Consider the following 13,717-nt stretch of genomic DNA (forward strand, 5'->3'; position numbering starts at 1 on the left):
CTTTGGCTATTTGTTATCTCAATATAGATGTGTTACATGTGTAGTTTTCTTAGAAATATGGCGATAAGGTGGAAAAAAATATGTTTTCATGTCTTAATGTAAACTGTGACCTTCTCAATAGAGTTAATAATAATGAATGTGAGCTTGCATTTCTTGCTTCGTTGCCCAGTGGCCAATGTGCAACTACGATCACATGATTGGGTTATCATAATTCAAAATCATGTGATCGTAGTTGACAAATTATAGGCTATATCTTAAGAATTTTATATTGAGAGCTGACCGTAAGTTCTCTTTTAAAATTACAACATATACACACTAATCGTAACAACTTCAAACACAAATCCAAAATATATATCTTTTTAAATGAACAATAATACATGTGTTCAAGAACTCAATAACAGCCGCTATCATCATAGGCTCACTTCTGAACTATCTTGAAAAAACAACTAGTCTTATTTTGCTCTTTAGTTTCCCCTCACATCTTGCCAATCCTTGGCTATATTTTGTCCTTACTCGTTAATTAATGCATTTTTTTAATGTTTTTAAATCAACATCTTAATTTATATTAATCTTACATAAATGACACCAAGCACAATCGTGTCTATTCATGTGTGTATCGACCTCCCCGATGGCGTAGTGGTAACGTCGTTGCCTTGTAATCAATGGGTCACGGGTTCGATACCCGGTGGAGGCACAGTGGTTTGGATTCCACTTTAAACTGTAGGTCCAGTTCCGATTAGTGCATAAAGTGGACTTAAAAATTTTAAATTCATGTGCGTATCCTTTTGTGTATTTTTGTTGTGTATGTGTGCATTTTTTTGTTTCGCTTTTTCCTTACTTTGTCTGTGTGTGTGTGTGTGTGTGTGTTTCTTTTGCTTTTTTCTGTATATGTCTTTAGTATTACATGTCTTCATTGACAGAACGGTCGCAGGTTGGACCTCGCCCTTTAGAAAAATGTATAATTACAACACCGGTAGGATATTTATTAATATCCCTATTAAATAACAAATTAACTAATCGAATATTATTAGAAGGGCAAATCCTAGAAACAACATGAACAATTATACCAGCAATCACTTTAATTTTTATTGCACTACCATCGCTACGATTATTATATTTACTAGACGAAATTAATGAACCCTCACTAACAATAAAAACAATTGGACATCAATGCTACTGAAGTTATGAATATTTCGATTTTATAAAAGGAGAGTTTGATTCATATATAATTCCAACAAATGAAATAACCACAAATTCATTCCGACTTTTAGATGTAGATAATCGAACAGTATTACCAATTAATATAGACATTCGAATTTTAACTACCTCTGCAGACGTTCTACACTCGTGAGCCATACCATCAATAGAAATTAAAATAGATGCTACCCCGGGACGACTCAATCAGGCAGGAGTAAGTATGAGCCGAATTGAACTCTTCTTTGGACAATGATCAGAAATTTATCGTGAACCGTATCTGCAAATACCTATGGTATTAATTATCTGGGCCTATAAATGTAGCCCGACAAATTCTATAAGCGGCGTAATTGTAACGTTGTCGGCTTCTAATGGTCCCAGTTTCGATACCCGGTGGAGACGCATAGTGGTTACGATTCCACTATAAACAGTCAATGTATTCTCAATCAGTCTTTCTGTGCATAAAGTGGACTTAAACACGAACTCGGTCTCAAATTTTTCAGCGAATATAGGACACAGAGCCGACCTCAAAGATATAGGGGTTAGAAGTTGATATATCAGTTTCTGAAATCGTTGTACAAGTTTGGTGATTGAAATGCGCGAAGCACAGAAACAAAATCCCAAAGCAAGGAATTGCCATTAGTGATGTAAAACAAAAGTTCATTGCTTTGTATTTTCAAGAGTGGGTCCCACGTGAAAATTTGTGGAACGTTTGCACGTGACTGATGACCAACACTTCACATCACGTTGAATCATGTAGCTGTCATTTATATAAACTTGTTTGTACGCTTCATGATACAGAATTGACGTAAGCCATAATCAAATAATGTATGAATTTTGACCTGTTGATAGATAAGCGTCCTCTGATCTTACCCAATCAAAGCAATGTTGATTATAAGTGGCAATACTTATAATAATTTGAAGTCGTGTGAAATCTCCTTGAGATGCACATATTTTCCTCTCATCCATGACTTGCCTTAACCTGGTGGCAAATTCATTTGAAACTGATCAATCTTCACAGAACAGAAGAGCACAATGACGTGAGAATATCAATACAATAATAATGCAGTAATACATTCGAATAATTGTAGGAAACGTTAATGGGATATTTGTGTCCTATCCTCGCAGTTAAAGCATGTTAGACTACATTTATATATGGACGATACAGTAGTGCCAACTGTTCAACTGGATTTGTTATGTAAACAGATAATTAAAAGTAAGGCATCAGCAGACAAAGTTTACAAGAAATACGTAAACTTCCCAACCTCCACCCAGAGCCGGCCTTAGGGAAGAGCAGCCAGCCCGAGCTACCAGGTTAGATAATAATAATTGTTTGTATACTGTTTATTACGAACTTATAGGATACTGGTGCTTCCAATTAAGCAACTAATCTGATTTTTTTTCTGAGTACATGGATTGTTCTGACATACTTAACAATGCCCAAAATTATTGAAATCATATTAGAAGCAAAGCACTACATACAAATCGTGTTCATATAGTTCACATGCACTATTCGATTAATTATAGACTGAAGCCATGAAGTGGTAATATTATGTCATATGAACAACGTAAATTCACTACATTGTCAAAATACATGAAAAATAAACGAAATAGAATGTTATTGAATATGAAAAATGGCCACTTTAATAGGTATGAAAATACATCTTGTAATATATGTAATGAACGTCGCACCAATAGCACATCGGGCATGAAAATAAACACCAATAAACTTTTATTAGCCTCCCATAATTCTGCTTATTGCTCTCAGGTAATAATACGATATATATATATATAATGTAATCATGTTTATATTGTGATTATATAGGACAGATGTACTTCAGACCAAGGAACACCATTCTCTTTATTTTTCAGACATCTGAAAATCTTTAATTATAAGCCGCGCTTATCCACAGGCTCCGCACCCACCTAGGGCCCGCCATGCCTCCGCCCACTTTTCACCTTCGTTATGTGCGAATGGCACGAGCAATCCCTAATTAAAGTCAACACCTCGTATATTCTTTGCAGAGCCCGGAATTCGCTTTAAAAATGCATAATTCGTTCCCTTGATCAGATTCGTAACTTTCAAAGTGCTTCATGACTGCTTTTGTGATTTTAGTCTCATTGTGTCTCTTATGTATACAGTTTAGTGCCTTTTGGCTAGTTATTTCTGCAGTTCTAGTGCCCTTTTGCCTCGCATTTCTAGATTTAGTGCCACAAGAATTCTGGACTGTACTAATAATACGCTGGCTGCAAAGGAGATATGCCAAGCGATTCGTAATCGCTAATGCGCCATAATCGCCGAAGCGCAAATAGACTTCAAGTTTATGTTCTTTGAAAATCTGGCTCTTCTCCTCCTTTCTACATCTTTTATCATTGAGGATCATGGGACCAGAAGGAAAGCCAAGAACGCGAGGGGAGTTTGTCGAAATAGCAGCTTGTCCCCAACAATTGGCAAATGGGAGGCCGTCTCGTTGCACTTCTAATGCCAAAAGGGATTGTTGGGTATTTAACACCGCTGCGCTGCATCCTTAGATTAATCGCAACAATAAGGATTCGTAATGATTAGATGAATGAATGAAATACAACGAAACAAACTAAAAAAAAACATGGCTCGAACACAGGACCATAGAAAGCAAGATCAGAGTTATAAACTTGGTCTTGTTCATAAAGTTTCCTTTGCCATTTCTGTCCTGATGTCAACATTAGTCTAGGTAACCATGGCGATGAGAATAACATGATAGATTTATTTACTAGAGTAATAATTTCCAACTTATCGTGATTTGTGAATATTGTATTAATGATATCTGTAATAGTTATTTGTAACTTTAATCATGTTTAGTTACTTTGGCAGTTAGTATGTTACATTTAATGATGGGCGCAACTTTTGAAAAATATTGGGTGGGCTCAAACAAAAAAAATCTCATAATCCTCCCTTCCATGTATTATGATATTAATGTCCACCAACAATGCATCCTAACGTATTTTATTTAAAAAAATAATTAATTACTGATTTCTACAAGCACTCCACCACGAATCACGATAAAAATATATTATTATAATAATAACAATAATAATGATAAAAACCAGACAAATTATTGGGTGGGCTCGAGCCCGACAGTCCATGTCAGTTGGCGCCACTGACAGAGGTAATCCTAGGGAGAAGTGACTCGCCTGATAAAAATAATTGTTTGTTTACGTCTTATTACGAGTTTGTATAGCAATTAAGCAACTAATCGGAATTTTCCTGACTTCACGGACTATTTTGACACTCTTAAAAATATCCAAAATTACTGAAATCATATTCCAAACAAAGTGCTATATAAAAATCCTGTTCAAATACTTCAATCAAAAAATAGTTAACATTCACTATTCGTTTATTTGAAAAATGAAATTAAGTAAAAATATTATTTTATATTAAACAATGTAAATTAACTACGTCAAAATTCAATAAAAAGTCAACAATAGAAAGTCATGATACAGAAAGTTATTGGTAAAAAAATATGGTTTGATATTGAACACATCTAGTTTTGTAAATAAATATAATGAACGTCGTACCAGCTGTACATCGGAAATGGAAAGAAACAATATTTGATTATTTCAGCCCTCAAGTAAATTTTGGTTATTGGATCCGTGTATATTGCATGCCCCACACCCATCTAGGGCCGGTCCTGCATCAATGCATTGAGTCCAGAATTTACCATCTTTATTTTGAATCGATGTTACAATTCAAAATTGATAAGTATCTCGTTCATCTTAGGCGGCTCCTCGCTCATATTCACTTATTATTTTCAACAATTCACAAATTTCGAGATATCGAAACCACGAGATATCGAAGCACACTACAATAATATTTCTTTGCATCTCGAGCTTGTCAATGGCATCTTGGGGTGGTAATGCTACGTCCAGCAAAAATACAAAGTATTAAGTAGTTGTTCCAACTGTCACGAGAAATGATTCAATCCAAAAATGCTACTTTTTTTAAAAAAAGTAACTGAAATAGCAACACAGTACCTACGTAACTCCGTTAGTTGGCTGCCAAGAATTGCAGAGAATTAGATGTAAACCTATTTTTCAGACACAATCTTCTTCAGCGCTGTATTTAATCAAACCTCTTTAGCGCTTTTTCTTGTCTTCGATTGTTTAGCGTCGTGTTTCTACGCCTCTATATTAATTGCGACAATGAATAATAAGTAAATGAATAAAAAAAAAACACATTGAAGCATTTATTAGCTGACCGCGGTTCGAACCCGCAACTATGCAACACATTTAAGTAAATTTATTAGCTCCAACCAACGATGTACATTCTCACAAAATGTTTAAAAAATCTTCGTTAAAAAACACCTAGATTGGACATACAAATGAATATTGCTTACCATTGTTGAGTTTTCTTTAATATCCTTCAGCGATGGGCACACAAAAAATTAACGAGCGGGTGTTACGATGTGCCAATGTTCTGCTACGAAGAACCACACCTCCTAGCTTCACCAATCTGCTGCTAGCTGCATACACACTGCCCTCTGTCGTGGGCTGCGAGAAAGTCGGGTTACTACCACAATGCTTTGCAGCAGCAAAGACCAGAATAAACAGGCTTCACTGAAACGCACACAACGGATCCAACGGGACGTTTGAACAGATTTGTCGCGTTCCATGCATATAAAATAGGTTCAACACATGAGGAAGGGGGGGGGATACTCGATATACATTCTACTCCCTTCCCCTTTTGTGCGAAACACTCACGTGGATACATCACGTGTGCAAGGGCGCCGAACATCCTCTTCATCGACGCTCATTACTGGAAGAATTCTTTTTTCGATTTTTTTATTGGTCTAGTCCTTGACCTTGGGTTTACGAAATGCGTAAAACTTAAATCCAAGTGAGCTAAAGTTTATTCTGTATCAGCGTTGCCAACTCTGCCACAAGGTCAGGTTGGTGAACTCCAAACTGATGATCGAAAGTGTGGTTCTGGTTCATTTATACAAAAAAACTCATCCTAATTTGTGGCGCAGCAGATCTTCGTAAGGTCAGTGTATCTATTCCTATTGTTACTATTATTTAGCTTTCTAGATGGAACCATCACTTTTTTCCTGATATCAAGAGGTCCCTGTTCAATCCTGGTGGTAACACAGTGCACACTTAAAAGTCTATCGGAATATAAAATTGGCTCAAAACAAAGTTTGACAAACGGTACCATTTCTTTTCAAGTAGAGTGGTGAAAGTTTAGCAAATATTTTTTGATGTCCACTTTATGCTAAGATGGGCTAATCATGGAGACTCAGTTTACAGTTGAATCAGAACCATTATCCAGTGTACTTCCACCGAGAATCGAACCCAGGTTCTCTTGTTTACAAGGGCTCCCGATTCGTCCTTACAATGCTATGTCAACACAATCTACTTCTGAAATGATTAAGTTTGACGAATACAGTCATAGGTGTACAGGAGAAGTGGGGTGGAGATTATGTCCCCACTTTGGCCCATATTTCCTGTACAAAATAAGGCACATGAAAATATGGGAATGATGGTTAGGAAAGAAACCAAGTCCCATTTATCCCCTTTTGAATTTTTTATCACGCCACTGAACACAGGAGACTATGGACGGTTTCTTGTCTGTCGTTTTAATTGATTTTTTTTTATATCCATGACATCGGTCACAAATGGAAATAATTACATGAAAACTTTAGTATTGTTATAGCACAGTTATAAAATCACAGCAAATATTGTTTGAACTGTTGCCTGGATATTTACAACAGGAAATAGGCTTACAGCACATCGAAACTATTTAAATATCTAGACAACAGTATATACAACCCACTTGAATAGGAATAGTAGATGAGACCACCATTTAAAATATCAAGACGAGCACGATTTACTGTCCGATTCCGCGGTTCGAGGCAGTGCATACATTAAGGATAAAAAATCCTTTCTTTGAGTGCCTGTAGGGTCATTATTGAAAGCTGAGTTTCAGCTTGTAGCTTACCTGGCAACTAACCCCACAGCATGCCAACGAGGCGTTAAACAGAAAACAAATGACATTTAGAACAGATGTTTGCTTTATAGACTATACACTGTGAGAGTTTGTGCTGTAAGACTCTGAATGTTGCTTATATTCTACATACTATTTACTTTGAGACCCGAGACAAGATTGAAGCTTGTCCCTCGAGACCGAGACGAAACCGGAAAGACACAGATCTCACTACTCACACACAAATAGAATGGTGTGCATACTCCAGGACAGATTTTATAGTTATTTAATTTCCAAAAATTTAGGATACGATCATTCTTGTACGAAGCGAGAGATATTTTCGAAAAAATCTTAAGATCATTCGGTACATTTTAGACAAGTAATTGGTTCTATGAACTACATATCACCATCTTGAAGTCGTGAGAATCGAATCAGTTGTTCTTTTACACGTTCTTGTAGAGAACACATTACGTAAAGCATCTGATCATGAGCGGAATATATGATTGGCCAGACAAAGCCACCAATCGTTGGCTTAGGTTAGTGCTAAAGCACGATTTTCTTAAGGTGACAGGGAACGACAGTTCTTGAACTTAACAACTCAACAGATCATCTGCAATATTTTCATTTGTAGATTTGTAACTATTCGACCAAAGCAAGAAGTCTTGTCTCTAAGCCAAGTAAGATACAAGCATTTTACATAAAAAAAAGTTATATTCATATTTGTATACATAAAAAAAATCAGTGTTGCAATCTACAGAATGGAGAAAACCTCATTCTCGGTTATGACTCATCCTCATCTTCGCGATTAACCAAAAGGTGAAGAAATGCGAAGTAAAATAAACCAAATTTATCAATCATGATCCACCTGTACCGTCGCGATTGGTCTAAGTCAATATAAGAAAGTAAAAGACGAAAAAAGACTCCAAGGCCCGATTTAAAGGTGTAGTGTTGCTAAGCTATAGAAACATAGAGTTTGAGTTTTGGTTTCAAGTCCACTTTATGCACAGGAAGGCTAATCGGGACTGGACCAACAGATTAAAGTGGGATCCAAACCACTTGTGCCTCCGCCGGGTATCGAATCCAGGACGACGACGTTACCACTACGCCATCGGGGAGCCCCCATTAGAAACACAGAGTGGAGATCTTAAACTAATGAAGCGAAAAATGCAGATCGATTAATACATTAAGTGTTGCTACATTAATGCAATAAATAGCAAATTGGTACACGTGAAGAATTAATCCATAAACAGCATACTTTCTTATCTCGTAAACAAGGCTTAGCTTGAAAGTCTACGGCAATATTATAAGAAAACATGATTGAGATAACAGTCGTTCTTCCTTAGCAAAACTGTGACAGGAGGCCTAAGTAAATGAGCAGGCGTTGGTTCCACTCACAATTTTCAACGTTTAACTTCAAAATCTGTTGAAGATTCTTAGATACAGTGCTTGTCATATCCAAAGCACAACAGATAGTTGTGTTATAATGATTTTCAATATTATATTTGTGGTAACGTCCTAGAACGCCTGATGCAGAACCTTCTGCCAAACCAGTAAGTTTGGTTGAATCTGAAACGCAAAGTGTACCTTCGGAACAATGTATGTTTTCTCAGTTCAGTGGATTCTAAATTACTGTTTTATACAAAATCCAACGTGCGTTAGCTTTTCCTGGCACGATGGTTGTATTCAGATACGCATATCCTATTGACGTCATTGAAAATGACGTAAAGCGTGAGAACCTATATTGCATAAGTTTGGTAACCTTTCATGTTTTCCCCCCGACGAATGTATAAATATATAGTACAACTGTACTGTTTCTGTTTTTCGGTGATGTTTATGAATGACGAATGCTTCAAAACACAGGAGCTGCCTAATTGATAATTTCCTGTTTTCGTGTCCACAAAACTTATCAGTAAATATTTGTTAAGAAAAAGCTTTTCACCAATGGGAGTACAAGTGTACATTTGATTTGATTTGATTTGATTTGATTTAGTTTATTTTACTTCGCGTTTTGTGCCTCTTGGCTAATTTGCGAAGATGGGGATGAGTGATCAAATAATGAAATTGATGAATGGACATTCACAAACAACCAAGCCCGACCGGGATTCGAACCCGGGACCCTTGGCGTCACAGCGCGATGTTACAAGTGTACATGCAAGTCATAATCTATAATAAGTGTGCTTTGCAACATCGCTTGTATTTTCATAACATGAGGTTAACTTTGGATTATTTAACGCGTTTCAAATAAAATGTGCTATCAAATTCAATATTTTTTCATTACTAAAGATTTCACGTTTAAACAAAACTGCAAGAGTGTTTCTAGTTCCTCTCACTTGTGTCTGTCTGGATATATACCTTTGTGTGTGTGTGTGTGTTTTCATGTCTTCCTTCTCTTTCTCGCCTTCTGCCTCTTTAGCTTCTCTTTTCTCATTCTCGCCTTCTCTATCTTTCTCTCTCTCTCTCTCTCTCTCTCTCTCTCTCTCTCTCTCTCTGTGTGTGTGTTTTACTGTCTTTTTAACTGCCTTTTAATCTATTCGCCTCTCCCTCTTACTTTATCTCTCTGTGTGATTGTTCATTTCATTGTCTCTCTCTCTATCTTCTTCCCTTTCTCTGCCTCTACACTCTTTTCACACTCATTATCTCTCTCTCTCTCTCTCTCTCTCTCTCTCTCTCTCTCTCTCTCTCTCTCTCTCTCTCTCTCTCTCTCTCTTGCACACACACACACACACACACACACTTCTGTTTGTTTCCTTGTCTAACTACCTTCTTGTTATTAATTTTAAAAAGAAAAATTCCCCACGTCCAGAAGCAACTAAAAGTCTGGACGATAACTATCGCTTCATGCTGGTTTAGAACTATCATTCAAACCGGAAGCTCCTGCATTACAAGCATTACAAGTTATTAACAACAATAAAAATAGCACTGAAGACAATATTGCGATGAATTTCCATGTATAGAAATAAATTACGTGAGATATTCGTGAAACGGAAGCTGAATCTTAAAATCTAGCAGCCTTTCAAATTTCCATTCACGTGGTCAACTTTAGTTCAAACCGGAAACATCTCATAATCCACAGCGCGTGTTACGACCGATCACCTACTGTATGCAGCATGATTGACCGTTGTCCAGGTCGTGCTGGCCTGACTGTGACCTCGTGGCCTGAGGATAAGATGTATTACGCAAGATTTCAGAAGATTGAAAGACATGCGTGGTGATAACGGAAGATGAGCTTTTACTCATATCTTAATAATAACACTGTCGCGACAATTTTTTACTTCCCTCCTTCTCACCCCTTGTTTTCCCAATTTAAACTTCACTTTCGCTACGAACGAGACTTGCTATTCGTTCAAATTTTCTTACATGAGAAATAATGCATTTTCAGTTAGACATCGATTTGTTCACTGTTTCATATTGTCATATTGCAACTTGATTGATTGAATTCGGTTATTTAACGTCGCTTTTCTGCCACTTTTGGCTAATTGCGATGAAGATGAGTGCTGATATGATGAAATGATGAAAGGACACTCATAAAGAACAGCCGTGCCCAGGCCTGGATTCGAACCCGGTACCCCTGGCATCCTACATTTTATGTCACTTTTCTACCTCTTCAGCTACAAGCAATAATGGGTATGAATGATGAATTGATTAAATGGGGCAAAAACAATTATACATCCACACCTTCATTATACCATATATGAGACCACATCATATAGTGGTCTTATTCAGAAGAACAACCTTTTGCAACAACGTTTCATTTTTTTGTTTGGCGCTAACGTTTTGACGCTCCAAACGCTTGAAAAACGAAATTTCAACCTGAATGTATGTAACCATGTTTCGCAGGTTCACAGTTGCCACTAAATGCACGCACATTAAAAGAATTTTGTGTACTGTGTAATTTATACAGCGCAGTTTTGATGTATTTACTTTAATATTTAGTAAAATGAATTAGAATGTTTTCACTTTCATTGAGAAGAATTAGGGATTAATTGAAGTAATAGAAAATTCTACTAACAATCGAATAATGCCTGTCGAGCTGCACCATGGACAATAATGCTGTACAAAGAAGCTAATTACGTACTACTGCGTGAGTCGAGAGTACTTTTCAATAGCCCTACGCAGGAATGTGCCGCCCCCCAATACACATACACACTACCAAGCTCAGACATTTTATGTACGTCGTTCTACATTTTTGACACAGTTTGTAATATTTGCATCCTACAAATTTTTGAAATGAGTAAACAAAGAAAAACTCATTAAAATATGAAAATATATGTTGGTAACGATTCGTAAAAGTCTGCGAATTGCGACAATTTCATATAACTATCAACATTAACAGCGGCGATGAATGGCCAGGATTTTATTTATCGACAGAGAAAAACATTTCAGAGCAAGTTAAGAATGTCAGTAAGAATCATAATGTAAAATGTAACTGTAATTTCATATCGACCTCATAAATAGAAAAGGATGTATAATAGAGATCTTTTCGTAACGTGGCCGAACAAGGAACGTCATGTATCGATTTGACTTGTGACATCATCAATTTTTTTGTGGTGACCCCCAAAGGAAGTATCTAGGGGTCACTTGAAAATCTTCAATGGGAACAAGGATCGAGTTGTAGTCTATTTTGTATGTTTTCTCACCTTACCTCTACAAAGTGTAAATTTCTCCGACCCATATTCTGGCTTTGTCTTCTTTTCTTTTAAGCTGTGCCCTAGGCTTCAGCGCTCCTAGCCTACCGCTCGCTTCGGGTCTGCTTTTCAAATACATGACCTGCGTAGTGATAAGATCACGAACAGTAGTTTGGTTGTAGGTTCAGTCCCAATTAGCCTTTCTGAGCATAATGTAAAATAAACTTCAACCTTATTGCCTGTTTGGTCCAACATGACCCACGACACTTGCATGCATAGGGCACGATGGAACTCTATCCCCACAATCATTAAAAAAACAGGTGTCGTAGCTATATAATGATTTAATATTGGTATACACTGGCGTACGCAGGGGGAGCTACAGCCCTTTCCGAAATTTTGAGAAAGTCAAAAATTTTAAATACTCGGGGATAACGAAAGTGTTATACTCCCCTTAAAATTACCCCCTATTATCATTATCAAAATGAAGGTTAAAGACGTTAATTACGAAATATTTTATAGTGAATCCCCCTCCCCCATCCCGCAGCTATGTAATTGCAGCCCCCTCCTGCATACACCAGTGAACTGTACACACTATGACTCCCCAATAATACAAAGAAGGCTGCTCTCATGGCATGACAATATAGGATTCGAACCCGTGACAGCTCTAAATCGAGCTCCTCTACCAACAAGGCAAGGTCCGGAAAGTATTGCCGCCGGGTAGAACTGTGAGGATTTGAAATTATCTACGTAGGGCAGTCCGTAGGTCGACGGAAAGTCACCTTCAACCTTCGATTATCGTCTGGCGACCAAGCGTGTGGTTTTCACTTGGTTTCCATATATCGTGCAATGAAAGCAAGTTCCTGCCGACGAGGACCGCTCAGGGCAAGGTCTCGGCGAACACTTTTGTCACGTGATTTCCTTATAAGGAGAGTTCCTGTTCTTTTCTGTAGTCATTTTTCACCCTTCTCTTTTGTTTTCTTTAGATCAAGTCAAGTACTTTTGCGATTTCCCCTCTTGTGAATTGTGTATGACGTCAACGATTGCATGCTAATAATTTACCTATGGAAATTTTCAGCATGTCTTTTGTTGGGCTACCCCAAGGCGTAGTGGTGGCGTCGTCACCTTGTAATCAATGGGTCCCAGGTTTGATGGTTCGGATCCCACTTTAAACTGTAGGTCTAATCCCGATTAGCCTATCTGTGCATAAACCACACTAAAATATCTTTGTGTATTCAGCATTTCTCACAAAAATTATATCAATTTGTATTATTTGCATCCTTTCGTTAAGCGATCTAGTTTCCTATGTACTTTACTTTCTTATCTTCGACCCTGCACTGCATTTAAAGACTAACGAGGCTCTGGCGTCTGAACTCAGCCAGTATAATCCTCTGTGTGGCTCTTGTTGTGTATTGGCGTGTTTGCGAGTGTCCAATCACCACTTGCCGACCTCCACGATGGAGTTGTTACGCTACGCTACGACGACAAGGGTCCCAGGTTCGAATCCCGTCTTGGGCATGAGTGTTTTTTGTGAGTGCCCTTTCACAATATCATAACTCATCCTCATCGTCGCGATTAACTCAAACTGGCTTAAAAGCGAAGTAAACTAAATTAATCATTCTTTCTTTTAATTTATGTAATCTGTTGCCTTTTGCATTTCCCACATTCTCTTTATCATATACATGAAAACTCTTCTTCTACTACCTTTTCTCATGATGATGGCTGAAAAGTAAGACTCTCCCCTGTGCATGAAAACGCATCGAGAGTGTGGCTAGAGGAAACCATCCTTGTACCCTTTAGGTACCCTTATTCCTACCCTTGGACTCACACAACCAGACTGCACGAGAAATTAGAATAATTTATAGCAAAGTAAGAATCACATTCACTCAAGAGAGAGGGAGAAAGAGATTAAATGACGGAGAATATCAAATAAAGAGTGAAA

At 37.4% G+C, this 13,717-nt stretch overlaps 2 protein-coding genes across 3 annotated transcripts in view; both read right to left on the reverse strand.

Moving 5' to 3' along the window:
* Positions 1-13,717, reverse strand: part of LOC145991024 (facilitated trehalose transporter Tret1-like) — a 36,435-nt gene that overhangs the window by 16,055 nt on the left and 6,663 nt on the right. Inside the window, exon 1 of one of the 2 annotated variants that reach the window (XM_083126693.1) lies at positions 5,568-5,812. The exons of the other annotated variant lie outside the window; for it this stretch is intronic. Coding sequence (XP_082982819.1) covers positions 5,568-5,570 — 3 coding nt within the window. The 5' untranslated portion in view covers positions 5,571-5,812. Of the gene's footprint in view, positions 1-5,567; positions 5,813-13,717 lie in introns of those variants that run through there. 2 annotated transcript variants of the gene reach the window in all.
* Positions 9,990-13,717, reverse strand: part of LOC145991798 (clarin-2-like) — a 137,785-nt gene continuing 134,057 nt past the window's right edge. The window contains exon 3 of the mRNA XM_083127848.1: positions 9,990-10,027. Coding sequence (XP_082983974.1) covers positions 9,990-10,027 — 38 coding nt within the window. The remainder of the gene's footprint in view (positions 10,028-13,717) is intronic.

The sequence above is a fragment of the Lepisma saccharinum genome, chromosome 8 (assembly GCF_977018435.1).
Source record: "Lepisma saccharinum chromosome 8, izLepSacc3.1, whole genome shotgun sequence".
NCBI lineage: Eukaryota > Metazoa > Arthropoda > Insecta > Zygentoma > Lepismatidae > Lepisma > Lepisma saccharinum.